The following is a 27,095-nucleotide window of genomic DNA, read 5'->3' as shown; positions in this document are numbered from 1 at the left end:
GGGGGGGGGTGCTGGGCAGGGGGGCAGGGAATATTCTGGAGATCAGAGAGATGGGACCTTTGCCAGTGACACCTGAGACGGGTAACGGTGAGCAGCAGCACAGCGCGAACCAGCACAACTTCATGCCTGATCTTCCCAGACCAGCAGCGACCTCCCTGCTGGGAAGTGGAGACCCAGGGAACCTGGTGCTGGGGCAGGAGTTGGAGAAAACCAAGCAGGGTAGAAGCTCTAATCTTGTTGGTTCTTCAATAAAACCCCAGTATCCAAATCCAGTATGGGGTGTTTACTCTGTCTTGCCTGTGACAGCACCTAAATCATAAGTGGCAGCTATTACAAAATAAGTTCTCAAAATATTAGGTCCAAATACACCTTTTATAGCATTGCAGCTTTTGATATTCTCATGTCAGGGAGTCACAGAGTTGAAAACCAGAAAAGGATATATGTGGGAACTAATTGTAATCTTTGTATAACACAGACAGGAGCATTTCCTTGTACTAATATATTACAATTCTTCTGACATTCAAAACAGCTGACGTTTACAGGCTCAAAACCACTTCAAAGGGTACATGCTTTCTGCTGTCTCGTCAAACCCATCATAAAACTCTGAAGCCAATGCATGTGGAATAGTGAGCTGGACAACAGGCTGCAGCTGAAGCAAATCAGGTACAGGCGTACTGAAATGCCAGGATCAGACTGCAGGATTTTACCCGCCTTTAGCCAAAACCACTCCATGTACAGCATAACCTGACTGGTTAGAAAACCCTTGGCTTATTAAAAAAGTCACCTCGCTTGAACTTGCAGATTTTTCCATTTTACTACAGACGAACATTTCTGGTACTAGGCTCGCTCCTTCTGGGGCAATTTATCTTTTGTAGGAAGATGAAGGCTACCTTAGCTTTACAATTTGAAATAAATCAGGCCAGGGACGTCTTTGCAGCCCTCAGCACTGGCACGGCTGTACCCTTGGATATCCATACCAGGATGCCCACATCCAGACTGCCTACTGAGACCTGCCCCTGCTCCACACTGCTGTCTAAGCTGTGTCAAGGATAGCTGCACAGTTTTGGACTGGGCTAATTATCAAAGACCACACTAATTAATTCAATAATGTGGACAGCTATGTTCCAGTTCGCAGATTCAAACCATAGGCCTCTTTAGTTTAACAAGAGCTGTGCAACTTCCTTTCTGTTAAAGTATTTCTCTATTTATTTTATTCCCTGTATTATCCCTGGTGACTCAGATGGGTTTGCTTTTGGTGGCACAGCACAGCACTTTCAAACTCTGATGGGAGAGGACGTGCCAGCCACCACTGAAACTTTATCCATCCTTCATACCAAAGCCAAGTTTGCTCCTGAAACGCTTCTTGATTGATTTCATAGATTCTTCTAAGAAATCCTTAAACCTGTTTCTTGGCATGCTTTAGTACTGCTGCCTCCCTTCACAAAGACAAATTGCTAAAGATTATTCTGGTTTTAGAGTGAAGACAATTAGAGAAAAGACTTACTGTAAATAGCTATGAGTTGCTGGATTGACACGTAAGAGAAATGCCTTCAGTCCAGTCAACTATTATATGTAGACAGTAAGCTGGCAACAGACTACGCGTTAGAGAGAAACCCTCAAAATTCAGTACCCAATGCTCTAGGATTTCACTATTATGCACATCTCTATAAACCTTGCTCTCTAAATTTCTACTCTGGAGTATTTTCCAATACCCATGTCCATTAAGAGTTTTTAAACTGCATCCTGTAAAAATATGTGTGTTGGATGGAAGCAGACCTATTCCTCAATAGCAAACTGGAGTAAGACTCTCAAAAGGGCTGCCAGCTATACTCTTCCAATGAAAAGCCTTGGATACAAAAAGGTCTTTCTCCTCTGTAATGTTCCACTCAACACTAACCCAATGTTTCTAGAAACAAAGAGGAAAGTTGTAGGTTCTAATTGTGATTTGTGAAATTGTCCAATTTCTGATCCAGTCATGTCCACTAAGAAATAAGCAGTATGTATTCGGAGCAGTAATTGCATCAGAGCAGCAGCTGATTACTTCCATGTTTATTGGCCAGAACATCAACGTAGCTACTCATTTATACAAACTAACAGAAGTCAATTTTAATGCTGCTTCACAGCATTTATAGTTGTCAAGCCATTAGCCAACAGTTCTAGAAAATGTTTTCATTTACCTGAGGTTGCACAAATAAGACTGTAGATTTACATACAGTACATTTTGCATATATGTATCAAAATTCTTGTTGGAGAAATAAATTACAAACAACGGTACAAAACCACTCCAAGCCAACCTTTGTTCAGCAAGAACATGTGTGTCTGAATTTTACAGTTTTATTTTTTGCATTACTCTTACAGTAAGCAAACTATTTAGTTTATACAAAATAAACCTGGAGTTTTATATAGTTAGAAAATCATCTTTGGCTAAACAAAGCTCTCTATTTTTATACATATATTTATATATATACACAATCAGATATTTTACATGACCGTGTAGGAACCTGTACACATACTTACAATAGAACATTAAAAAAAGTTTCATAATTTACAAAAAAGGAATCCAAGTCAGAACCAAAATAGTCAAACCCCGCCCCCCCATCACCTGTACAGATAAGAAAGTAAATAAGAAGACAAGGAATAAACAACTTCGTTATAAAATACTGCCTGCTTTTTCGAGACAGAGAGGAAGCACTTAAGTGGAGAGAAGCTACTTCCCTCAGTGCCTTCAGTACTGTGCACGTTTTAATCTCTAAGGATATGGTTAAAAGAATACTCTTAGTAGAGTCTGATTCTTCCACAAACATGAACGCGACTCTGCAAACTGACTCTTCTGAGAACAGACTCGGTTAGATTTAAATCTCCAATAAGTAAACAATTGTCACAAACGTTTGTTAAGAACAAGCATGGGTGGGTATACCAATCCCCCACTGAAATCACTAGGTGCTGCTGGCGTAGCATGGAAGATGACACTTGATCATCAAAAGCAAACGTTTTAGAAGCAAGCACGTTAAGATGAAGGCTGCCAGAGCTGACATCATCACCTACTCAAGTCATTCCTTATAACAGTTTCCAGAGCACTGCGTAAAACGAGGACGATCCACTGTTTGGCAGCATGACAATCCATTCCATAGGTCACGTTTACAATACTCCAAAGGTGTCAGTGGCAACATCACTGACAAATTATCTGATGGTTTATTAAAATAAGAAGCCTGTCCCATTAGCTGGGGAGGGAACAAAAAACCATTATGCTGAAAGTGAAGAAGCGGTCATTGGATTCTGAAAAAAAGCCAATTTAATCCAAGTTGAAAGGCAATGCACTTAGGTGGTGCTCTTAAATGAAGTCTAACTAAACTTGGCAGATGTTCTGACTGAATAAAGACTACAACAATTCTGATCCTCAATAAAGAATAAAACCTCAAACGTCAATGAATCCATAATACAAAAACCTGTGCAACTTCCAGGAATGCTTCTTAGCGGGAAGAAAAAAAAACACCCAAAACCCCAACTTTTTAGAAATTTGGGATAAAGCAGCAATATATATGAGATGTGTGTGTGTATATGCATATATATATACACACACACTTTTAGTATGTACTAGTAAAACTGGAACCAGTTATAAGAGTTCTTTAAAATAGAACATAATGTATTTCTAATGTACTAAACAATTTGTAAAGATAGATACAATTGCTGTCAAAACATGCCAAGCTGACAAGCTTTTGAAACTGCTTGTTTTTACAGAAAAGTTTTTCTCCTGGTTAGTAAGTATAAAATCACATTTTATAAAAATGTAAAGGTCTGTTTCTAAACTAATTTTAAAAAGAAAATCACTTAACTTTTTTTTTTTTTTAACAAAACAGAATGTTCATTATGTTGAAGACCTAGCTTAAGTACCTTTCCCAGATGTAATTTGGAGCAGAAAAACATACTAGCCTTTTCCAAACCAAAACCAAACCAAAACAAAAAATTCCAATACATTTTTCACGGACCGCCCCCACTATTCAAAATTCATTACTAAGTCTTTTTAAATATCATCAGAACTGCAAAACGTTTTAACTGCAAGACAGGTCTTTGTAAATGAATATTCATTACGGAATTTCATAATTTAAAAGAAACTGAAAAACTGGTCACTGCATTAATGACTGGCTTCACGCTCTCACAGAAGCTGGGACTCATTTTATTTTACTTCAAAAATCGGCAAGTTAGGGGTCCAGACTAGGCAATTGGCTTAGATTTTCTCCATTGTCAATGACGACAGATGGGCACCCTCAAAGAGAAATTCATTCATCTCTGTGGAACACTGGAGTCATTAAGAAATGGCTTAGATAATGTGCTTAAAGTTTAAGACAAACCCTACACTCCGTGCCAGCTTCTCTCCTTGAAATCCACTATAAGCAACTGACAAAGAAGCAGGAACCACCTATTCCTTACCATCAGAATCCAATTACTAGATAAGCAGCTTTTGGGATTACTGCTATCATTGCCCTACCTTTATTTAAGAGCAAAAAGGCCTAACTTCTTAAAATATGTTTCAAGGTTACCAAGGTGACATACTTGTCATTTTCCCAGATTATCTACCAACTGGATTCCAAAGCACTTTTACTTCTTAAAATCATAGTTCAACATCACCATATGCGGTACTTCCAACGAGTTAAGCAAGAGCTGCCATTTTCACTTGAGTGCACGCCCTTGTCTTTGCTTCTAGAACGCATTTAACCAACAGGAGATGTCAGCCCCTTGAAATGATACTGCTCCATTTGTACGTGCGCTTACTTTCCTAGCCAGTTTGTTTGTAAAGTTCCCTCTGTGCTATCCTGATAAAGCACTTCAGAGGAAACATGGACAGGGAAGTAAATAATTAACAGTGCATCAGATTTACCAAACTTAGTATTCTGACTTGGATACCTCCCACTAATCCCACCATATGAATGCAGTGGTTGTAGTCCATCATTGCTGGTAACAGCTAAACCCTGTAACCATGAAGCAACTTGGTGGTAAGTTTACTTGCACTTTGATTTCTTGAACAGCTTCATTAATTGCTTGAATCTTTCTGAAACCTAATGGAGGACAAAAAAACCCACATCATTAAGGCCCCAGATTTCCATACCTACCAAGACAGCCTGATCTGACAGCATACAGTTTTTTAAAAAAGACCACTATTTTGTTTTTTATTTGCTTTCAATAGATTTTAGGGGGAGGATTTTAGGAGCACCATTAACAGGTTAATTGGATGTAGGAAGTCTTCTATACCTTTGACATCTGAAATAGCCTCCAGGTTAATCACAGAGAGCTAGAACCATCTACTGGTTTAACACAGGCTTCCTTACAACAAGGAAGAAAAAAATGAAGGCTTCAAGTCAATTAGACTTGAATTTTGCCAGGTATAAATGTAAGTAAGATTCAAATGTAAGGACAAAAGCTTATTTTGCACTCCACAAAAAGTACACTTTATTGGTTATTTTCTCTTGTACAACTGTTGCTTCAGGTATTTATGGCTCATCATGGAGTAATCTGCCTACTAGGGATTTTACAAAACTGGTCTGTAGATGAGAGTCAAACACCTTTTTGTTGAGCATAGCTACAGCTTACATAGTGACCTCATTCAATTTTAAGGTAGTATTTCTTATCGCTATATGCATGTTGCTATAGCATATCTACCATCCACCAAAGAGCTAACTGTGAAGAGTGGCATAAATGCACAGACAGCTCTGTTTTATCCAACCATCCACCCCAATAGGTTCTAAACCCCGCAAAGACTCTGTAACCATACAACACAACATCCTAAAAGCCAAATCCCAAGCACGCAGGATTTCCTAACTTACTCAAATGGGTGTTTCTCTCTTTTTAGATTTGCAGGATAGAGATTAAGATAGCAATTTAAGACACCTTTGGAAATGTTCTACATCAATTTGACATCTGTGTCTTTTGAAGTTTCTTAATTAAAAAGTGAAAGAAAAAGGGAAACATTTTCACAAAAATGTCCTTTCTGCAAAATCCTGTTTTTTTTTTCCAGCTCCAATTTTAATCCTTTTCTAATTTATTAAATGTGTGCAAAGGCTTTGGGCCTCTTCAAATTACCTTTCTTTCTCTCAGTGCTGATCCAACAATAGAAACAATCCTGTTGTCCTTGGCTTATGATTGGACACACCAGTTTCAAGGTACCAATCAAACACGCACTGAAGAATTCCTGGACCATAATATCCCTATAATGCATATTTTTAAAAAGTAACAACTGGGAGAATCTAAGGTTCTTTTTTCAAGAACTCCCCAACAGAAGATATGAGGAAAAAACAACTCCAAATTAGCAGAAAATCTCCAAAGGTTTTTGTTCAACTGCAATCATAAACGTAGCAACACAGTTGTTATCAAATGTAAGAATGATCACACCTACCTGATTTGGGCTTTTGTTCAGCCTAGTGGCTAAGGAAACAAAGGTTTTGCTTGATGGTCCTTTTCTTTGACATTCCAGTAGAATTTCTCGGTCATCATTTCTATAGCAAAAATGCATTTTTAAAATATTAATACATATATATGTGTACATGCACACAAACGAAAAAATATGTACAGGCATATATAAAACTCTGAGTATTTCCAAACTACAGAACATGAGTTCAAACAGCAGCAATGAACTTATGGAGGAACGTCCCTTCTACCAGCACAGAGTAACAGAGTCAGTACGAACAAGTGGTAGTGGAGATTACGCTACCCTATCAGGAAGGGCAGGATTATTACAATAGGGTTAGCCCAAAACCAAAGTCATCAAAAAGAGTTTTAAGCTTTTAAAGCAGACATTTAAACTTGAATTGAAAAGAACTCCCGAATTCAACAGGGGCCAGTAGTTCTAGGCAGACGTGCCTGAGTTTGCCTGGCTAGGCAGTGGCTTTCACCTGAGGCCCACGGACATTCACAGATTAAACAGAGAGGTTTCTGACTTCTGTAAGCCGCCTAATACAACAAACGTACTCAGAGCACATCTACTGTTCACATGAGAATAAAGGACCAGGAGTCTATTCTTAAGCGTATCACTGGTTTGCTGTTTGACTCATTAATTAATTTAGGTATATGTAAAACGTATATAGACACAGTCATTATACAGTAGCTACTATGTATCATTGGTTGAAACATGCCATATTCCAGTAAATTATATTTAATTTCCTCCACTTCAAAGAAAAATGTAATGACTGGTTATTTAAATAAATTTCTTTTTTTTTTAGGCATAGTTCAAAAATGGACAAAGACTGTGACACAGAAAACCTAGTCATATTCATAAGGAAAACTGTAATAATCTCTTCCTATATCACTGGTTTGCATGTCAAAAATCATGTTAGCTTTTGCAGTCTTTTTTCCATGAAGAAGTTGATTTTCTTTTAAAATGCTACCTAGAAGGTTACTTTATATCTGAAAAGTTCAGAAAAGTCTGTCCTGAAAATTTTAGGAGCCCCTTTATAAAGTGTTGATTGTATCAAGTTGTAGCAAAACCTGCTAACTATAGTTTCTTAAGGATAAGAATACACCACAATAACTTTACATGTATCTTCGACACATACAGTCACCTCACTGGTCACTCACATGCTACTAACTGGAATATATGGGCTGAGTGGTTGACTAGTACATTTCTGCAGATTGAGCAGCGTAGACCCCCAAAACAGAAAACTGTTTGCTCTCATGCCTTCTCCCAGCAGGGAAAATCTTTAGCTGCTCTCATTACCCAGTCACCAATGCTTCCAGGCCTTGTAGGAACATCGAAGACTTCCATCCCCTACCAAGCCTGGCTGGAAATTTTGGACAGGAAAGGAAATGGCAGGGGAACTAAAAATTACAGACAGTGCAATATAGTAGGTCTTGTTACCTTAGCATATAAGCCTTAAAAACAAAAGCAAAAAATACTCTTGTTTTGGGAGATCTAGGTAAGTGATGGAGTTAGTTATGATGCATGGAAGCCACCTTCTTTAAGGCAAATCTGATTTAACCTACCTAAGAAATGACTAAAAATTGTTCTCTTCCAAAGGCTGCTAACAGGATTACATGAAATCAGTTCACCTCTTAAATTTGTTTTACCCTGGACAACTGTTATAAGAAAAAGGATAAAACCAACTTTGGCACCTTTCAGTGGTACTCTAAGAGAAGACATCAGTCTCATAAAGCCGTCCTGCATAGATAGAAGGAGGCTCCCACTCCACTATTTATAGACGGATGTAGAGCTACTGAATAACTTCAGCCATCAGCTAAATATCCTTTTTTTCCCACTTTTCAGTATATCACGTAGTTTAAAAAAAACCCTACAACAATCAAATAGATCAAACCAGAAATTACCTTGTCCAGGAAACTACTACTTCTCCCTTCTTTTTAATGATGTTTTTGGCATACAGACTAGGTGACGATACAGATGAAGCCAAAGGAGAAGAGTCTTTGTTCTGCTGCAACTCATTCTTCTTACTGGAACATCGTTTGGGTGCTGAATCTACCTCTTCAGGTTTCACATCATTTCCATCGCCCCCTTCAGCCGCTGATTCAGTTTCTTTTCGTTGCCTTTTTGAGTTGGAATTCTCTCCGACAGCCTCCTTTTTCCTTTTTTTACTAGTTTTATCATCTATACTTATCTGGCATCCTACATCAGTATTCGAAGTGGATTTTGTTTCAAGATCACATTCACCTGCTACAGTCTCATTGGAAGGCTCTTCTGTTAAGTCTATAAATGCATCAGAGCACTTTTTGAGTTCTTCCTTTTTATCACTGTGTTCTGCGTTAGCTGTAGAAGTTTCCCGAGTCCTGTTATCTGCAGTGGATTTCACTGCAAGACATGAAGTTTCAGTAACAATATCATCTGTTAAGTCTATGTATGACTCTACACTGCATCCAGGAGGAAAAGAAGCTTGAGATCTAACACCCATTTCATTTACATTTTCAGATACTTTCAATTTGTGTGTCTGAGATTGCTCAGAGCCTTCATCTGGGCTTTCAGTGTCATGGCTCTCTGTATTTGAAGATTTTCTACAGGGTCCAAGTAACCCAGTAGTTTCTTCCTTTCCAGTACTATTATGCGACTCCCTTAGAGTCTGAGGTAAGGCAGGATTTTGTTCTTGTTCAGTGCTGACATGAGGCAACTGATCCGTCTTAACCAGATCTGGTTTGACAGTTTCCTGCACTGTGGCTGCTGTGGCGCTCTGACTGTCTCTTTCTTTTTTCCCACTTCTCATTTCTTCTTTTTCATTCTTGGTTGAGGACGCCCGTGCTTCCTTCACTGAAGCCATCTGATCAGACGCTGGTGAGGCAGATGGCACCGCACGCCTAATCTTTACAATAAAATGATCATTGGATTTCTCCATGATTACTGCTTGCATTGGTAGGCTGGGGCGACACTGAAAACCGGGAGCAACAGGTCGACTTGTCCATGATGAAGAACAGCTTGATTTACTGCTTGAGTTATCAGATTCTAAAGCCAAATGAATGTCTTGTTCAGTGGCATCCTCCTCTTCAAGAAGTGCATCTTCGCTGTAATGTGCGCTGAGAACACCCTCGGGAGTTGAGCTAGAATTATTCTCAGGTTTTAGGAAGCTGAGGTGAGCATCTGATTTCAAAGGTGATGGAATAGTTAAGGAAACAGCCAAATCTTCAAGGAGGATAGAAGAAACAAATGATTTACTCTTTTGTAAACTGCATTCATCTTCTTTGCACGAAGCTGCATTTGTGGGAACCTCAAACATACAGCTTTCATCTAGTACATCTGGATCAACAGACATCTGAAGCCTAGATGTTAAAGAGGGAGCTCTTACAGGTGAAACAATAGGCCAGTTAATATCCTCTACTGGTCGAGATTCCACACAAGCCTCCTTTGGAGCAATCTCTTGCACCAGGCCAGCTGTATTACTTCTGCATTTATGACTGTCTAAAAACTGTTTTTCCGGTGTCCTGAATTCCCACTCATGTCTGTCGATACTGCCACCATTTTTTTCCAAGAGATCAGAACCTTGCAATAAGCTTTTGAAAATTTCACCCATTTGAGCATCACTTACAAGATTAAACGTAAGACTGGACGCTTGTTGTTCTGTGAGAAGTTCATAACTAAGATCAGACTTGTTAGCATCTCTGGATAGCTGGAATCCTTCCTTTTCATATTTTACACCCTTCAGTGGAGTGAGAGTGCCTTGCAAATTATTCTCTTTAGAGAGGTGCACTTTGGTTTGGGAATTCCTCGTGTTATCAATGGAGTTAAGACATTTTGTAAAGCCAGTTTTTGGTGCATCTGTTTTATTTTTCTCGTGGTGACACTTAGGTCGTTGATAATCCACAATTTGCTTTGAAAGGATATACTCTTCAGGCTTTTGAGATCTGGCTTTCAGGGACTTTTTTCTAGATCTTTGCACATCATTTTTATGACTGATTTTGTGTTTTTGCTTTCCTGCTCTTTCAAACTTCCCTTCCTCACTCTCATTTCCCACATTTACCACATCACATAATTTTATTATAATTCTCCTTATCTTTTCAAATAAGTAATCAAGCTGTTCATCTACAAATTTCCATAACTGTTTTTTCATATCTGATACCTGTTGTTCAAAAAGACGGTCCACTATTGCATTCTTTTTAACTTGCTTAAGTTTGGACTCTATAATATCACAGATATTCAATTTTAATGTCTCACCTAATGTAGACATCTTGGAAAAGTTCAAGTATTTTATTAATGATGTAAAATTTATGATACCAGATTCTATAATTCTGTGAAAATGCTGAACTGGAAAGTGTACCTTGAACTTCATATAATTTTTCCTCATCTGCTTTCGTATAGCTCTTAGCATCTGCATGATTTCTTGTACATTTGAAGGTTCAACAGTAACATGAACTATTTTTTCAAGACAAGCAATGCTCACAGTTTTATTTTTCTTCATATCCTTTGAAGATCTGAAAGTCTGATTTTTATGCCTCTCTCTGTTCTTCTTTGTACTTACTTTCACAGAAACAAATTTTCCATTACCTTCATTGCAACGCACAGTTTTGCTCTTTTGATTCTGTGGACTGCTGGTCAAATTTCGTGTCTCAGGAGAAGCTTTTGGTCTTGACGTTTTTGTCTTTTCAGAGCATCTTTCTGGTTTAGATTTTTCTTCATCTTCATCACTACTTATGATTTCTCCTTCTTCTATTTCATCTGAAGAAACACTCAGCCGGGACTCCATCTCTAAGTGTTCATCAGACATGCTGACTGGCTTTTGATTTTCTTTGTTTACCTCCTTTGACAAATTCTTTGAGGGACAGATGACAACCGTACTTTCAGGAACTAAATCTATAAAAAGAAAACAGTTTGATAGTCACCATAAAGAATGCAATTATAAACAGACTTTTTTCAGGAAAACCTGGAAGATTCTCTTGTGTAAAGGGACCGTTCAGAACTGTTTGTTTGAAACTGCCAATGACAACTCAGGAAGTCTGAGCTGTAACAAGTTTGGGTGGTTTGCTTCTACACTAGCAGTCACTAAATTAATGGGATTTTTCTGAGCTTCAAAGGGCAAGTAAGATCTCAAGATTTCACCAAAAACATGTGACCTATGTCACAAATACATCTACTGAAAACAGAAAAATCTAGCAGTTTCCACCAGTTTTGGACTTCACTTTAACAAGTTTTCTGACCACTGCACAAGCTGAATTTTAATTTTAACATCATTATGGACTAACATTTACATACAACAGTTGGTTTTCTTTTAGCAGTTTCACAATGAAAACAAAATGAGCAGTACAAATGACCTATTAATGTTTGCATTTAACTATCTTTTCCAGGGCTGATAAAAAAGTTCTACTTAAATCACCAAGTCTTTCAATAAACTAACTTACTAAACAAAAGGAATATTAGGCACTGTACACACACACTATTTCGGTTTTTGATGCATTTAAAATTACCAGCACTGTAACTAAGTACCACAGCATAAAAAGCTTTTCTTCTCAGAAATTTTGGAGATAGCCTTCAGTTCAGGATCGTGAATGATAGGTATAGGGACTGAGACATGTGAGAGGAAAGGTTAATGTTCTGCCAAATGTAGTATGCCTTACTCTGTCTCACAAATAAGTTTTTAAAATGTTTTATATTTTTGAGATATCATTAAATAGGTATTTAATCGTTCTTTAAAATTCAAACCAAATGCTATTTTGTTAAGAAAAATAAGCAATGACAGTCAGCTACAAAGCAGTATGTTACAAAAGATGAAAAGGCAAGCTCATTTCCATCGTACAAAAATTCCACTGAAGTGCGCATGTATTGATTAACAAGTTTTGCAGTTAATTTTAGGCTTGCTGGGCACTCTAGTTAATAAAACACTCTTACGTTCACTCACACATAGATTAGACTGCTTAATTACCTCTAACAAACAGCTAATGTCATACGAGAACATATCTAAATTGCTTTCCATAAAAAATGAACTTGTGATTAATACTTTAAAGCAACATTTGAAAATGTTTGCTTTATAAAGATTCTACAGGAGCAAAAACCTATTCCATCACTGCCTCCATTTCAGTCTGACAAGGATCAATACCTCCTCAAACTAATCACTTCAATATTTTGACAAACCAAAGTACAAAATGAAAGTGGTCAAATTATAGTGTTAATATATGTACCCCTGTCCTGCAGAACAGTAGAAAAGTGAGTACTGAATTTCAAGGCCAAGAGAAACCATAGCCTCCTGTCAATTTAACAAATGCAGAACATTTGACACACATATCATTAGCCAGATCACAAAGACAACTAGGCATCTAACTTCAGAGCTGAAAATTACTGCTTTGTAATTTAGTAGCAAGTTCTGGAGAGAATGGATTCCTCTAATAAGCAACTCAGGGAAACACCAAAAAATTAGAAAAATACTTTTATTTGATGTTCATCTACTCTGATCCCAAAGCTCTCATGTCCCCCCAGATATTTCAAAGAATATAAACTGCTGTAGGAATTCACACTTAAGAGAATAGCTGTTTCAAGCACAAGAGACAGAATTCCAGAGTAAACCACAGTAAGATTTGCAAACAGACATAAGGATTATGCTCTGAAACATAAGAACAAGGATTTAAATGCCACTCTACCATTCCTCCTCTAGTAGGAAAACTAAACTTCCAAGAAAACTTCATGTTAGTTGCAGCAGGACCTTACAGGAAGAGTTGAATTCACACAAGTGAAAGATTTAAACTTTGGTTCACCTATGTTCTCTTCCTATGAGTGCTGTCACCATATTTTATCTCCCTGTCATCTTATTTAGGAGTTAGCTCTTACTTCATTAATGATAAATCCTAATGTTGTATTTGTTCTACTTTTTTCCCCACCGACTGACTCAAAATTATAAAATATATATAAAATTCACTCTGAAATGAATTCAGATGGAAAGCACAGCCTTCTCTTAGCTGGCATTCCTAGAAATTAAATCTCAGGGACTCTCTCCAGCTTTCTCACAAATAAATACTTGAAAGAATATGATCCTAAATAACTTTTACCTCTACAATTTCAGAGAAAAACCTATTGAGATCTACTCAGAACTAACCACAATTAAGAAACCTGTATGTATTTTTTTAGAAGTTTGTGCATAACTCTTATTTCAACCGCTCATCTGTCAGTGACAAACTCCAATTTTTATAGCACTAACGTTCAATCTGCTACAATCTTGACTGCACTGTTAAACAGTTCCCCTATAAACAAAAAGGACCACTATGACTTACATAGCCAAAGAAGAAACAATTTATATTTTTGAGAAAGCAGTTAAAGTCATTTGTGCTCTCCACAAATAGATCTTCTAAGCCTTCACGTAGAAAAGAAATTAGAATACAAATACCTTTGTTATAACTCTTCACAAGACCTTTGCAGGGACTTTCCATTTTAAGTGCTTTAGCCAAAGGGCGCATTGGACTGTTCAGTGGGCTGATTGCCTTTGGAATATACCTCAAGTGATTGAGATCAATGCTCAGTATTGAGCTGTCATCATCAACAGGAACTGGGTTAGTTTCTCTCTCCTTAGTTCTAGGATACATCTCACCACTAAGAGAAGATGCCGCAGTACTGATTTCGGTTAGGTCTGGCTCCAGATCACAAGCATTCTGGTCAACTAATGGTTCGTCCTTATCAGTTAACATAGTTCTGTCAGGTGACTGAGATGTACTCATATTAATTCCACAGATACCCTTTTCCTCAACGGGACACTCAACATTTTCTGCAGCCAAGTGATCATCGTCCTTCACTACTTCCATTAAAGGGTCCGGTTTTGTTTTGCTAATATCATCTGCGACATCACAGGACTCCAGGTCACCAGAACTTTTAGCTTCAGAGTCATCTAAGACCAGGTTTTGAGAGCCGTGTTGGTCTTCTGAGCTTTCTATGTCAGCAGCTAGCCATATTTTATCTTCCTCTTTCTTCTCTGCTGCTGACTCTGGAAGGGCTCCCATACTTTCACTGGCAGATTCAGATTGTGCCGCTTCTGCTGCTGGTACATTATCATCCTGCACCACACCCACTGTCACAGGCAAGTTTTCACACTCTGCCACACTCCCTGCCACCTCCAGGGGCAAAGGTTCAGCGTGATTCAGATCCATCACTGCCGAGGCTTCCGATTCAACCTCTTGATTCAGATCACAAGCCTCTGCTGCCACTGACAACGTTTCAGTCTGCATCTCACCAGGAACCAGTACCTCTGCTACTCCTGGCAAGGCCGGGGGCTGTACCTGATCCACTTCTGCTTCTGGTAAGGTTTCTGAGCTCAGTTCATCAGTTGCCACTGCTGGCAATGCTTCAGACTGTGCTGGCTCTGCTGCTGCTACTTTCAAGGCTTCATTTTCAGAATCGACAGAAATAGGAAGTGCTGGTTCCACATCGCTTTGAGCTGCGCCCTCCAGAACTTGTAGTGTTGAATTAGCTTGCTCTACAGGACCACAGTTAACAGAGTGGCCAGAATCTAACAGTTCTGCCTGCAGCATGAGCTCTGTACTTCCCTCATCAGTGGCCTTTTGGGAAGGTGTTTTAAGTCCATCTGTTGGAGAGAGACATTGCTTCTTAGCAGGAGAAAGAGTTAAATTTAGCTTTTCCATAAAGCTAAGTTTTAAGTCTTTGCTTTTTGTCCCAGTGTGATCATCTTTAGTTTTGGGGATTTTATGGTCTTTTAAACTATCTGCTACTCTGTATGTTTCTTCTAGCTTATAGGACTTGTTTCTCTCACTTTTTGTAACATCTATACCTTTCTTGGATTCTTTTCCAGATTGGTGAGAAATCTCTTTTGCAACTTTTCTTTCATTTCTAAAATGTCTATTTTCATCCTGATTCTCTCTTTCTCTTTTCCTTTTTTCTTCAGTTCTGTGCCTTTCTGATTTGGAATGTGCTGTTTCCCATTCATATCTACTACCATTCTCCTTCAAGCGCGCGTATTTATGCTCTCTGCTGTTGGAATTAGAAGGTGAAGTCCTCCCTTCTCGAGAAGTATGATCGTTTGTTCCCCTGTCTCTCTTGCAGTCAATGTCTCTTCCTTTCCTAGACTCTTCCACGCGACATTTACGTGATTCATGAAGATTCTTTGAATGTTCATTCTTTGAGTGTGGACTACTCCCTCTACCAGACCTCCTTGGTTGCTCTTGTAGCTTTTCATTTGGTTTATTTTTTTGGCCAGCATTTTTTTCATCTTTATCATGTGTTTTAATGTCTTTTTTTAATACATTTTGTGATCTCTCATCAGCATACAATTCACCTCTTGTTTGAAATCTGACTTTACTAGTAGTTTGTTTCTCCCAGGAAGAAACACCCCTTTCTAATCTTCTTTCTACACTTGGACCACATTTGAGTTTTACGCTCTGACTTTTTTGATGCAACTCATTTTTACCAGCCTTCTCTGAAAGGGTCTTCAGCTTTTGCTGAGGATCTGAATTCCCCTCTTCACTGTCACCACTGTTACAGTTACCATTGTTTCCGGTGCTCTGATGTACTTCTCTTTTGTATTTGTTGACATTTCCCCTACTATACTGTTCATTACTTTTTATTTCTTTTCTTTCCTTTCTGGTATCCTTGTTGGAACTATGGTCATAGTTCGGGAGACACGTATGAGTACCATCACTGCAGAGCTCTTCGGGCGGGTATCTCAGTAAGTATGGAGTGTTTCTTTTTTCAGAGCTAGACTTCCCGTTGTCCATATTATGAGTTGAGTAACTGTGGTATGTATCTTTTGAACAGTCATTTTTCATTCTATGCTCCATCTTTATACTGTCACCTAAATCAGAAGGTCTGAATTTGAAATCTTTTGTTTTACACGTCTCCGAGCACCTTCCATTAGTTGATCCTGGAATGTATGTTCTAGTGAAGCTACTTCGATGATTGGGAAATTCTGATAGTCTGTTTATAAAAAGAAAAAAAGTCATGTTAGTTTTGACATTTATTTAAACATAACTAAAGCCGAATTGCAATGAATCCATATATCTCTCAAAATTTTTCACACTTCCTTTCAGCTTCAAGTTGAAAAAAATGTGGGCTAAAAATAGAAGTTAAATAACTTCCATTAGCACACATTATAAGAATATAATTTGTATATGTATTTTCCAGATGAAATTCATCTAAAGTAAGATCTGTGGAAAAATACTGTAGGGGGTCTAATTAACAATTTCAGTAATTCAAATTAGTATTTCATTGTCCAGCAATAGAGAGAGCTTTCCCCTAGGAAAAAAAAGTTGTTCTTTACAGCATTAGTGATTTTAAAAAATAATAATAAAAAAAAAGATTAATTTAATAGTTCACTATTTGGTAAACTGGCAACCAGAATAGTAGGTATAATGTGACTGTGCTTACTCTACCCAATAAGAAAATAAGCTACCATGTTTGGAACTTGCTGCAAGCTACAGAAAACAAGCGGTAAATTACAATAATCAAACCTCATCAAGACCACATGCTACTGCTGCAAGGTCATAATAATAAAAAGAAAAAAATGAAATTAAAAACGGCACATGTAGCCTGTATGGCCTGAACTCTTACTCATTACTGATAGAACTCATCAAAGTTACCTCACCAGGAAAAAAAAAAAAAACAACCCCAGACAGACACTTTTCTGCCATATTCAACAAAACATTTCATTAAAATGACATGGTTAAAGGCAATGGCAACCTTCTTAAATACTCTCCACTATCTCAAAAGAGTAATTGTGTCTAACCAATGCAAAAGTAAACAGAAGTAAAAGTCATACCAACAAATGGTGGCAGCAAACCACCAAAAGTATGGCTCCTTTTTAGAGTCAAGGATGAAAGGGCTGCTACACACAGACGTTTGGTTTTGGCCTGAAATTCTATGTTGATTCAGCGTCCAGTTGTAAGGAATCAGTTCAAGGGTAAAAAAATTCTGTATTTTACATGGTGTAGGTTTTGCTTTATAAAATCAAATACTTCCTATGGGCTGATACAATAAATTTAAATATGTAATGATTAGCTTATACAACTGGCTCTACTCCAAAAATATGACATTGTGATCTGAGTATGAACGTTGAACTAAAACAATGCTGCAGCTGTTGTAATCCAAAACCCTTTTCTATATGTCTGTTTAATTTTGAACTATACTGACAAGTTTTCGCCATGCTTTAGGCTGGCTATTTAATCTGCATACGTGTGTGAATAATGCAATTGCATCCAAGTCGGGTTTTTGGTTTTTGTTTTTTTTTTTTAGTTTGTTTTGGTTTTTTTGTCTTTTGAGATAAGAACTAACAATTTCCCTCAAAGATATTATCTTTGAAGTGCTCTTTACAGATAGGTAGATTGCTTAAGATGACCTAATTTATTACAGACCATGTAGCAGACAAGGCATGCTTCTAAGACCTCAAAGTGCCACTTTCCCCATAATTTTCCATGATGGATGCCTCCAAAATACCTAGATCAAATACCTTGTTCATAAATTTTCATCACCATCAATGAGGGTGAGTATTCAAAACAAGAAAATATTTTTCAAACAATTTAATTTAAAATTCAGAATACTACACTCAAAGGTGTGAAAATGACAGCTATCGTGTCAAAGCAAGAGTTACACATGTTAAAACCTCTTGACTTCCATCAGATCATATCTGGTAATTTTCAGTATTTAGAGAAAAAAAAAAATCGCATAGTTAATATGCATATAGCCTCTAGCACAGTAATGTCAAATGAACTTTCTTCTTTATGACACCTTTTGGTGCAAGAAAATATCAAATGGTCAAACTGAAACACAAACAAACCAATGATGTGGCTGATGTCACACAAGTGACAAGCAGGTGACCTTGTGATAAGCTACAGGTCCTGAATCTTGGACCCCTGCTCTGGTTTCAAGTGGTTCAGAATCCTTAAACTCAGCTACTCTCCCATCCATACTTTAATATTTTCAACTCCTTGCCGTAAGATTAGTAGTACACAGAAATTACCAAGAATCCTTTAGCTGCTATCCCCCACCACGGGAGACTGGGCTTTCATATCTTGCCATGAAAACATTATATAGTCTATTTATTTTCATTTGTTGTCTGAAAAGTTCCATGAAATTCATGTCCGAGACCATAAAATAGACTAGTTCTGAAGCTGAACTTGTCAGATAATATCTGCTTTGAAACATGCTAGATGGTTAGACAACCTACCAGGAACAGGTGATTAAACAAAACAAACAAAAAAAGAATTCAGGAAAACGGTCACCCTTTGAATTCCTCCTTGTTTTCTTAATTAGAAACCAAAGACCTCATCAAGCAAAGAAGATACATACCTATTTCCTCTCATTGTACCAGTACTAAACCACACAAACAATTATTTACTAAGTAATGATTTTCTTCATTGGTTTTACTTAAAATACACACAAAAGTTTCTTACAAGTATATAAACATGATCAGACAGAAAGCACGTTTTCAGTTCCACTATCTAGCTGTACCTTTGATGGAGATTACTGATTTCTTCATCCTTACGGTTAATTTCCACTCTTGCTGTTTTGATAAGTGCTGAAATATTCTTTTTGAGAGCTTGGTTTTCATTCTGTAGAATGACATTCTATTTTAAATATATACAAAAAGAGAGCAAGAGAGAGGGGGGGAGAGAAAGAAAAAATGAGAATTAGCTTGGGTATCCAAACATGTAATGAAAAACAGAGCCAAGACAACCATTAGAAAAAGTCCCATCATATGCAAACTGACAGTAGAACATACAGAAACTGTTTTGGAGAAGTCAGAATTACTGAGATCCAAAGGACCTTTTTTCTTTTTTTAAAAAAAACATCACTCACGTTTATGCTCCTGTTTGTGTTCCTGGTAATTATTTAAGATATTTTAAGCATACAATTTATTAAAACTGAAATATGCCATAAACCAAATAACCACAGAGCTAAAAAAATGATAATCCGCCCCTTTGCTTCATTCTTTTACTCAACTTATTGCTTTCCTGGTCACTCTGTCAAATGAGAGATGTAGCTTTTAAGCACTTTCAGAGAAACAGGGTAATTGTTTTTCTTTCAAGGTATCAAAACTTTGGGTGCCCTATCATTCTAACATTTCTAGATATGATGTTCTAGAACCCTATCTGTCAATCCTAGAGATAGCCCCTTCCTTCTCTTTGCTGTCCTCAGCAAAGCCTGTTCAGAAAGGCAGGCAACTTTTCCAGAAAACAATACAGAAGTGTCTCAGGGCAGAAGCTACTTGCCATTTCAAAGCATAGAACCTTTGGGACTTATCTGTAATACACAGTAAAGCATGTTGCAAGATTGCCCAAGATAATCTAACTATGTAGAATGGCACAGCACGGGGATACCAGCTCAAGTTGAAGAGCAGTTCAGCCTTATCAAAATGGCACTATGGTCAAAGCAACGCAGATATCCTCTTCCAGTTATAACGTCAGCTTAAGTACCTTTGCAACCCTCTCCCTAGTGGATTAAAGACCTATTTTTTTAAAAAAAAGAGAACTGGATACCTTTCTGATAACTATTCATTTGACATGCTTATCTTCTAATTAAGGAGATAGAAGATAAGCTTTTAAGCAACTAAACTCTTACTGCATGCAACATCATGAAACAAGTGGATTTACCTACTGATTTTGTCAGTAGGCTATCCTAGCAACTATCCTAGACAGAACAAGCTCCTAGCAACTATCCTAGACAGAACAAGCTCCTAGCACCTACAGAGGTGCTTTACAAACCATCCATGCGATGGGTTAATTCTGGAAAGCATATGAAATGAACTCTCTCTCAAAGCGATATTCAATTTGCTTTACATAAATCTTGACAACGTTGCCCTTTGAACGACAGTACCTGCGCCTGTATTTCCTTAAATTTCTTCATCAACTCTTTAATTTGCTGCTGACATTTTCCATATTCTGCCTGCAACTGCCAAAGAGAGAAGAATTCACAGCACAGAAGTGGACTTAATTACACAGAAAAGTTACTCCTCTAGATTTATAGTTAGTTAACACAGTAATGTATATTACAAAGCTGTTTCTTTCCAAAAGCAACATATTAAAACAAAAAGCTTCAATATGCTCCAACAGGTATACAAGTCTCTAAAACATCACAAACACTCAGATAAGAGGAAATCTATGTGTGCTTGCCCAACAATAATAGGCTAGAGAGTAACAGGAAGCCATATTATTGTGAAATTAAAGACACGATTATCAAGGAGCAGTTCTCAGAGCCCTACACATGGGGACTTCTTTGTCAGATTTTATATAATACAAAAGAGAAAAGGAAAAACACAACAAAAAGTTACTACAAACAAACCTGGACTGCAAAAAATAGACTGCAAAGGACATGCTCCTGTTGAGATCACAAAATTAAGTAAAATACATTTGGCATGAGCTCTTCTTTAAAAGTAGATGGCAACAAAATTTTCACAGAAGAATTAACAACTTCCCTATTGTCATACTTAGGTCAACTGCTTTCAAACTTTTAAAGTGACATTTTCATCACTTAGTTGACTCCTGGAGCTTTTGCTCTTGATTCTTCTATAGTGCATTATATCTGTGGATGTCTGTCCCTTTTACTCCAAAGTTCAAGTCAGTTAAGATGTGTCTTATGGATCAGGATAGATGATGCTACATGAGTAAGTGTTCTGCTGATTTGCTAAAAGCAGTTATCTACTGCATGGTTGTCTTCAGTCTCAAAGACAAAATTTAATAACACATAAGATTAATCCACGACCTATCTGCTTTAGTCTGGTACAATTTCTTGGGAGAAATGTCAAGACTAGCTTTGTATCAGACGTCTGAACAGATATTTAACTAGAAGGAAATTAGGGTACATTTTCCCATAACATAGCTGATACATGAACCACATACAAAGGACGTTAAAAGAGAACAGACCATGTCACAGAGTGAGAGATTCACTTATTCCGATAAACTTGTTGACCTAACAGTTTTTTAGCACACTCTTGTTTTTACTTATTTAAAAACAGTTTCCCTATTTTGCCAGTAATGTGAGCATACTGACAATATTTTTTGCACTTTACACAAGAAAATTTGGAACAAAATACCTCCAAAACACCAGTATTATTTCTGTCACATTAATACACACCTCGTTGTAGGATGCTTCCTTTGCAGTCCCTTCTTCAATTAATATCTCATCAAATAAATTTAAGCTGTTTCCAGCCGGTGCAGAATTTGGAGCAGAATTGTCTGTAGAAAGAAAATCAATTACATAAAGAAAAAAGTATTTTTCTAGACAGGTTGCATTGTGTCACCGAGGAAAACACATGACCTTATCTGGAGAAATTCCTATCCTGAATTTCAACATTTACATTAGTTTTATCGGAAATACTTGATCCAATTTACATCAACATAAAAGGTAACGATGAAAATTAAAGTTCAACTGAAAACATTGTGTTAGAAAAATTAAGAGATATACAGGACACCTAACAACAAAGATGGGTGCGTTTTCTAATAAGTTGTTTTAAGTCAAAGGAGGGCTAACTCACAGTAAATCTACCTAATTTACAAAGCAAGAAGGGCTACACCTTAGCAGTGATCTGAGGTTCCACAATTCCAGAGCCAACAGATAGCATAAAGCTAGAATAAATATGTGCATCCTACAATTCATTCAGCTTTTGGACAGACTTCACCTTGGAAACATTTGCAGTTGAAAAAAACATTGAGAAAAAGAATACTCAGATGCCAATGACGTACACATTCACAAACATGGATCAGTTGATCAGAATCAAATGGAGTTACTGTAGAGTTGGTATTGGGTTGAATACCATGCTTCTTGTGTTGAATAAATGTTCTTTGCTGGTTTATGTTCCCTCACAAACCTAAACGTCCTAGTTTTAGTTCCAAAGAAATGAAAGAAAACAAACAAAGAAAACAAAAACCAACCCAACAACCAAACACCCCAATTATTTAGATAACAGTACTTTTTCCTCAAATCAACCTGTGTGCTCTGTTCACCAAAGACGCATTACTGACAGGACCTGACTTAAGACACCTCTGAAATACAGATTCATTTGCAGACAAATAAATGAAGTTAGCTATCAAAGCTGCGCTTCAATCCTTTGGACAATACCATAATGCAAAGAGTATTATTAACACAATGCAAGATGACATGCAAATAACAACTTACCTGTAGAGAGCAAAAATCTCACCAATCCTCTTTTCAAATTTTAAAAAAAAAGATACCTCAGAACTAGACTATATAAAATGTTTGCATTGCGTTAAGTTATTCCTCCTTGCATCTCAGTATGTGAAATACAGACCTAGAGAATACTTTAGATGCTGTAACAAATACAAAATGGAAAGCGAGAAAAAGATGTATAGACGTTTTATGTCTGTAGGATATGGTATAGTCCTTCCATAAAAATTCAATGGCCTTACCGTCGTAAGGTCAGTAGGAAAACACTTGTTTAAGTACTAGAAACAGCATTTAATTAAACAGTACACTAAGACTCCTAAAAAAGAACACATGCTGGGTCCATTTCTTTCTCACCTTCAAAGAAGTTAAAAGAGGAAATTAATTTACATTAGTCTGTGAAATTATTGAGAAAGTAACAAAAGGTTAAAAGAATCTATTGAACGTACTGTATCACACAGAAAGTATGTTTTGGAGCTCTCACTGGGGATTTAGTGATCGGTGACTGTTGGTTCTGGTCCTGAAGCTATTTAAAAACCACAAAATAAAGGTGCTTTTTACAAGGTAAAATGTCCTATATCAAGGCACAAATAGAATAGCTAAGGTTTCTCTGCACCCCCTTATACGCCCAAGTCTCTTAAAATAGCCGGTATCACATGAAAACTATCTTATAATCATTCAGCTAATAGATGTAAGAATTCTCTGCTATATTTATAGCGTAACATATATGTCTTGAATTTAAATAAGTAGCTCACTGAAGCATATGTTACACCAACTAAATGTAAACAAAGCTACCCGTTGAAACCAGCCTAAGAAGCACAGAGACTCTATAATGCTCCAAGTCAATCAGCAAGATACAATCAACCTACCAGGAACTGTCAAGCCATTGTCCAAGCCATCGTAAATATCCACTGAGCTCTCATCACCTTCCTTGAAAGGGGAAGCTTCAGCTAAAGCAAAAAAAAAAACCAACAAAGGCCAAAGTAAACATTTAGTAAACTCCAACCTCTACTAAGTAAGTGTAGCTGTGATCCTCATAGACTGGTAGAGAATAGTAAAATATGGGAATTTTACCCAGCAAGCTACTGCTATTGTGGAGAAAAGTTCTTTAGTCACCAGGGAGCAAAGACAATCTTGTAAGACCAGTTCCTAAATACTACAAGAACTGTGCATGAAGCACATTATATGGCTTTAAGTACAAATAAAATTTAAAATTATAAACTAAGTCCACTTGATCTGAATTTGAAACTGTTTTCTAGAATACACTCAATACCAAAGTTATACAACTCAGAAACAAAACTAAAAGAATAGTATGATAAAGCCACTGCTGTTAAAATAAACATTTCTCGCTAAACCGAAAGTATTGTAACAATCTGTATCATAATTCAAAGAATTTGCTTTATTATTGCCATTTATTCACACACTGACTGGTTCTGTAAAAGTATTTTAATTTTAAACGTCCTCAGTCTCTCTTCATGTCTTTTTCCAATGCCTCTTATCACTTTCATCTCCTTTATGTGAATCTCTCCAGTTCTGAAACAAGTATTATTACTATAAAGAAAAATATCAATATCCACAGTCCTTCTGAGGCTGGGAATCTCATAAATATGCATCAGATCAATCAACTGCAGAGCTGGAAATAATGTTAGGGTACCTTGATTGCTGGTACATCCATACCAGATGGTAGTGCATTTGCTCTTACAAATGGCAAACAAAGGAACAATCCTCCTAACTGTCCAAATACACGCTTCATTAAGATACAGCGAAGGTTAAATTATACACCGTAAAACACAGGGGAGAGACCAGTTCCAGGCATCGCCTCAAAACATACGAGAAATCCAAAGTACACAGTTACGGTTTAAAACCCAAACTGACTAATGGGATATGGCTTACAATGATACTGTGCCACAGCCATTTAATTACAGTTGAAGCTCATCAGTATTTGTGCCAACTTAAGTTGTTTCCATTTTGTTTTCTAAGTTATTTTTGGACCTATTTATTTTCATAACACTGCTTGTGTTATTTCATTGCAAAACAGAAAGTAACTAACACATCTTACCACCGTAGCGCGTATCAAACAGTCCCAGTCCATCCTCATCTGTTGCCATGATACAAACTTCCTATGGCTTCCCCATCTATCAGTAAAATATCAGAGGAAAGACAACAGATTAATTTCAGAACAACATCATAAAACAGAAGCATCTTGAAATAAGTCAATTACACCTGAGCTACCTGTGGTCCTTGCTCTTCAACAAAATCCAACACCAGAATGAGAAAATTCTTACAGCAAGATAACAAATGTAAAGCTCTATCAAGAAAAGTAGGAAATTATCTGTCCTGTAAATAAGCATTCTGAAGATCTTCAGCTATATGTTTTATTCATATGTATCAAATAAGATTCTATAAAGAAATTTTGGTATGAAAACAAGCACTGCATTCTATGAACAGGTTATCTGAATGTGTATCTTAATCAGTTAAAATAATCTGATTTGATAATTCTGATTTCTTCTCTGCTGACCATTTAAGAGCAAGTTTCCCCTGTCACCAGCCAAACCAGTAACGAGCGTTAGCCGGCAAGAAACATTTTGCCTGCCAAAGCACACAGCGATGCTCGGCCACAGGACGATGCTCGGCCACAGGACGATGCTCGGCCACAGGACGTGCAGTATCCGCCACAACAGCTATCGCAGAGTGACTCTACAAGCACACACGCTTGTGGCACTGACACACGAGCACCTCTGAAGCGAGAGCAGCAGCCTGCAACACCAAGGCACCCGCTGCGTGGAACAGAGGAGCACAGGAAAAAGCTCGGGTGTCGGGGCAAGCGGAGGCACTGGCTAGCGCCGAGCAGCAGCCTGCCAGTTCAGAGGCAGCGGCCCTTACCCACTCCCCAGGCCTCACCCTCCCTGCACGGGCGGGAAGGGGCTCCCGCCCGCCCCAATTTCTGTCACGGCGGAAGCGCCCGGGACCTCTCGGGGATCAGGGCGGGAGAGCCGCCGATCGCGGCGCGGGAGCGGCACCCCTGCTGCCGTCGTACGGGTAGCACCCCGCGCCCCGCAGCCGCCGGCAGACCGGGGCGGGCAGGCTGCGCCCGCGGAGAGGAGCCGGCAGGGCGCCGGGAGAGCTCGGGATAAGCAAGGCCGGGCCGGGCCGAACCGGGCGGCGGGATCCGCGCAGGGGCGGTGGGGGAGGGGAGCGGCACCCGCGCGGGGCGAGGCGGCGCCAAGCCCCCCGCCGGGCCGGCGGAGGAGGGGAAGGGACGGAAGGGGAAGGAGAAGGAAGGCGCCGCTCGGCAGGCCGACACGGCCCACGGCCCTCACCCACCGGTCAGCTGCCGCGCCGCGGCCCGCCGCCCCCGGCCCGCGACACCCCGCAGGTCGCCGCCGCCGCCGCCACTGGTCCCGCAGGCCGGGCGCCGAGGGGGCGGGGCCCCCGGCCGCGGCAGCCAACGGCCGCAGACGCACGGCACGTCCCCGGCCGCGACGTCGCCAAAACCCGCCCCCCGGCCTGAAGCAGTTGGCGCCAAAGCGAGGAGCGCGAGGCGGCCGCGCTCCGCCCCCCCGCCATCGCCCCGCCCCTTCGCCCCGCCCCCTCCCGGCCGCGCGCCCCCGGCCCGGCCCGGCCCGGCCCCAGCTTCAGCCCCGGCCCCAGCTTCAGCCCCGGCCCCGGCCGTCCCCGCGCTGCCCCCGCCTCCGCTCGGCCCTGAGCGCGGGAAGCCGCGCTGCCCCCGGAGGTCGGGGCTCCTCCCGCCTTCGCCTGCCTCTCGGGCGGAGGGGCTCCGGCCCAGAGGTGACCGCGCTGGTCCGGCAGCCCGGAGCCGCGGCCGCCCGGCCCTCCTGTAAAGAAAGGCTGTGGTGGGTGGAAAGGGGAGAGGAGCGGCCGCAGGAGGCTGCCTGGGCTGTGCTGAAGGGCACAGTCGCAGGAGTGACGGGCTTGCTCACCTGGTGGGAGTTGGGCGCGGAGGGCCGTGCCCCGCTGCTGCGGTGGGGTGGGCGTGAGGCAGCTCCGACGGCTCTCCCGGCAAGCCCGAGGTTTAAGTCCGGCTCCCGCTCTCAGCGAGGCCGCTGTCAAACCCCTCCGGAAGCATCGTTAGTGCGCTAGGTCCGCACTCGGGCTCCGTGAGCCGGCTGCGGCCGGCGAGAGGAGTTGGGGAGGGTGACGTGGGAATGCTAACGTAATGCCGGCCTTCTTCCTCCCGAGCCTGAACCACCTGTTCGGGTTAGTCACCACCCGCGCTCGCCCTCGGCCGGGACTCTTCGGCTGATGCCGTGACCTACATTTGAAAGGCTTCGGGGCAAGCACCGTGGCTTGTGGCCCTTGGCCAGGCCCACTGTCGGCAAGTCCCGCAGCAGCGACGGCAGTTACCCCCGGGGGAAGTGGGGAGCAGGGCAGGGCGAGGACGCGGCAAAGGAAGCCGTGCACGCGCGAGCCTCCAGCGCCGCGAGAAAGCGGGAGAGGTCGGCACCGCTCCTGAACGCAGCCATCCCCCGCGGAGGGGCCGGCTCCTGGGAGACTACAGCTCCCGGCATGCAGTGGGCGCTCGTTGTTCCGGCTGCTGTGCACCGCGCGAAAG

At 39.8% G+C, this 27,095-nt stretch overlaps 1 protein-coding gene across 8 annotated transcripts; it reads right to left on the bottom strand.

Moving 5' to 3' along the window:
* Positions 1-144: 144 nt before the first annotated feature.
* Positions 145-27,039, bottom strand: CASP8AP2 (caspase 8 associated protein 2). Of its 8 annotated transcripts, none has more exons than XM_075145486.1 (10): positions 25,847-25,936; positions 24,582-24,657; positions 23,392-23,472; positions 21,476-21,576; positions 20,219-20,293; positions 18,854-18,969; positions 13,791-16,324; positions 8,311-11,272; positions 6,389-6,488; positions 145-309 (listed from the first exon to the last, which is right to left on the bottom strand). In XM_075145486.1, exons 2-10 carry the CDS (start codon positions 24,628-24,630, stop codon positions 229-231), a joined length of 6,099 nt encoding a protein of 2,032 aa, XP_075001587.1. In that variant the 5' UTR covers positions 24,631-24,657; positions 25,847-25,936; the 3' UTR covers positions 145-228. The 8 variants fall into 8 exon arrangements, with proteins under 8 accessions (XP_075001587.1, XP_075001591.1, XP_075001583.1 ...); XM_075145490.1 differs by having other exon boundaries at positions 271-327; XM_075145482.1 differs by lacking the exons at positions 145-309; positions 25,847-25,936 and adding exons at positions 496-3,221; positions 26,464-27,039.
* Positions 27,040-27,095: the final 56 nt, after the last annotated feature.

Source organism: Calonectris borealis, chromosome 3 (genome assembly GCF_964195595.1).
Source record: "Calonectris borealis chromosome 3, bCalBor7.hap1.2, whole genome shotgun sequence".
Classification (NCBI taxonomy): domain Eukaryota; kingdom Metazoa; phylum Chordata; class Aves; order Procellariiformes; family Procellariidae; genus Calonectris; species Calonectris borealis.
This window is presented reverse-complemented; position numbering and strand designations above follow the sequence as displayed.

Excerpts from the sequence above, each read along its gene's own strand:
- CASP8AP2 (XM_075145482.1), bottom strand. The coding sequence starts at position 24,630 with ATGGCAACAGATGAGGATGGACTGGGACTGTTTGATACGCGCTACGGT. Across the intron at positions 20,294-21,475 it reads AGGAAGCATCCTACAACGAG|TTGCAGGCAGAATATGGAAA; the intron begins GTGTGTATTAAT and ends TCTCTTTGGCAG. Across the intron at positions 16,325-18,853 it reads ATCAGTAATCTCCATCAAAG|ACTATCAGAATTTCCCAATC; the intron begins GTACAGCTAGAT and ends TTTTATAAACAG.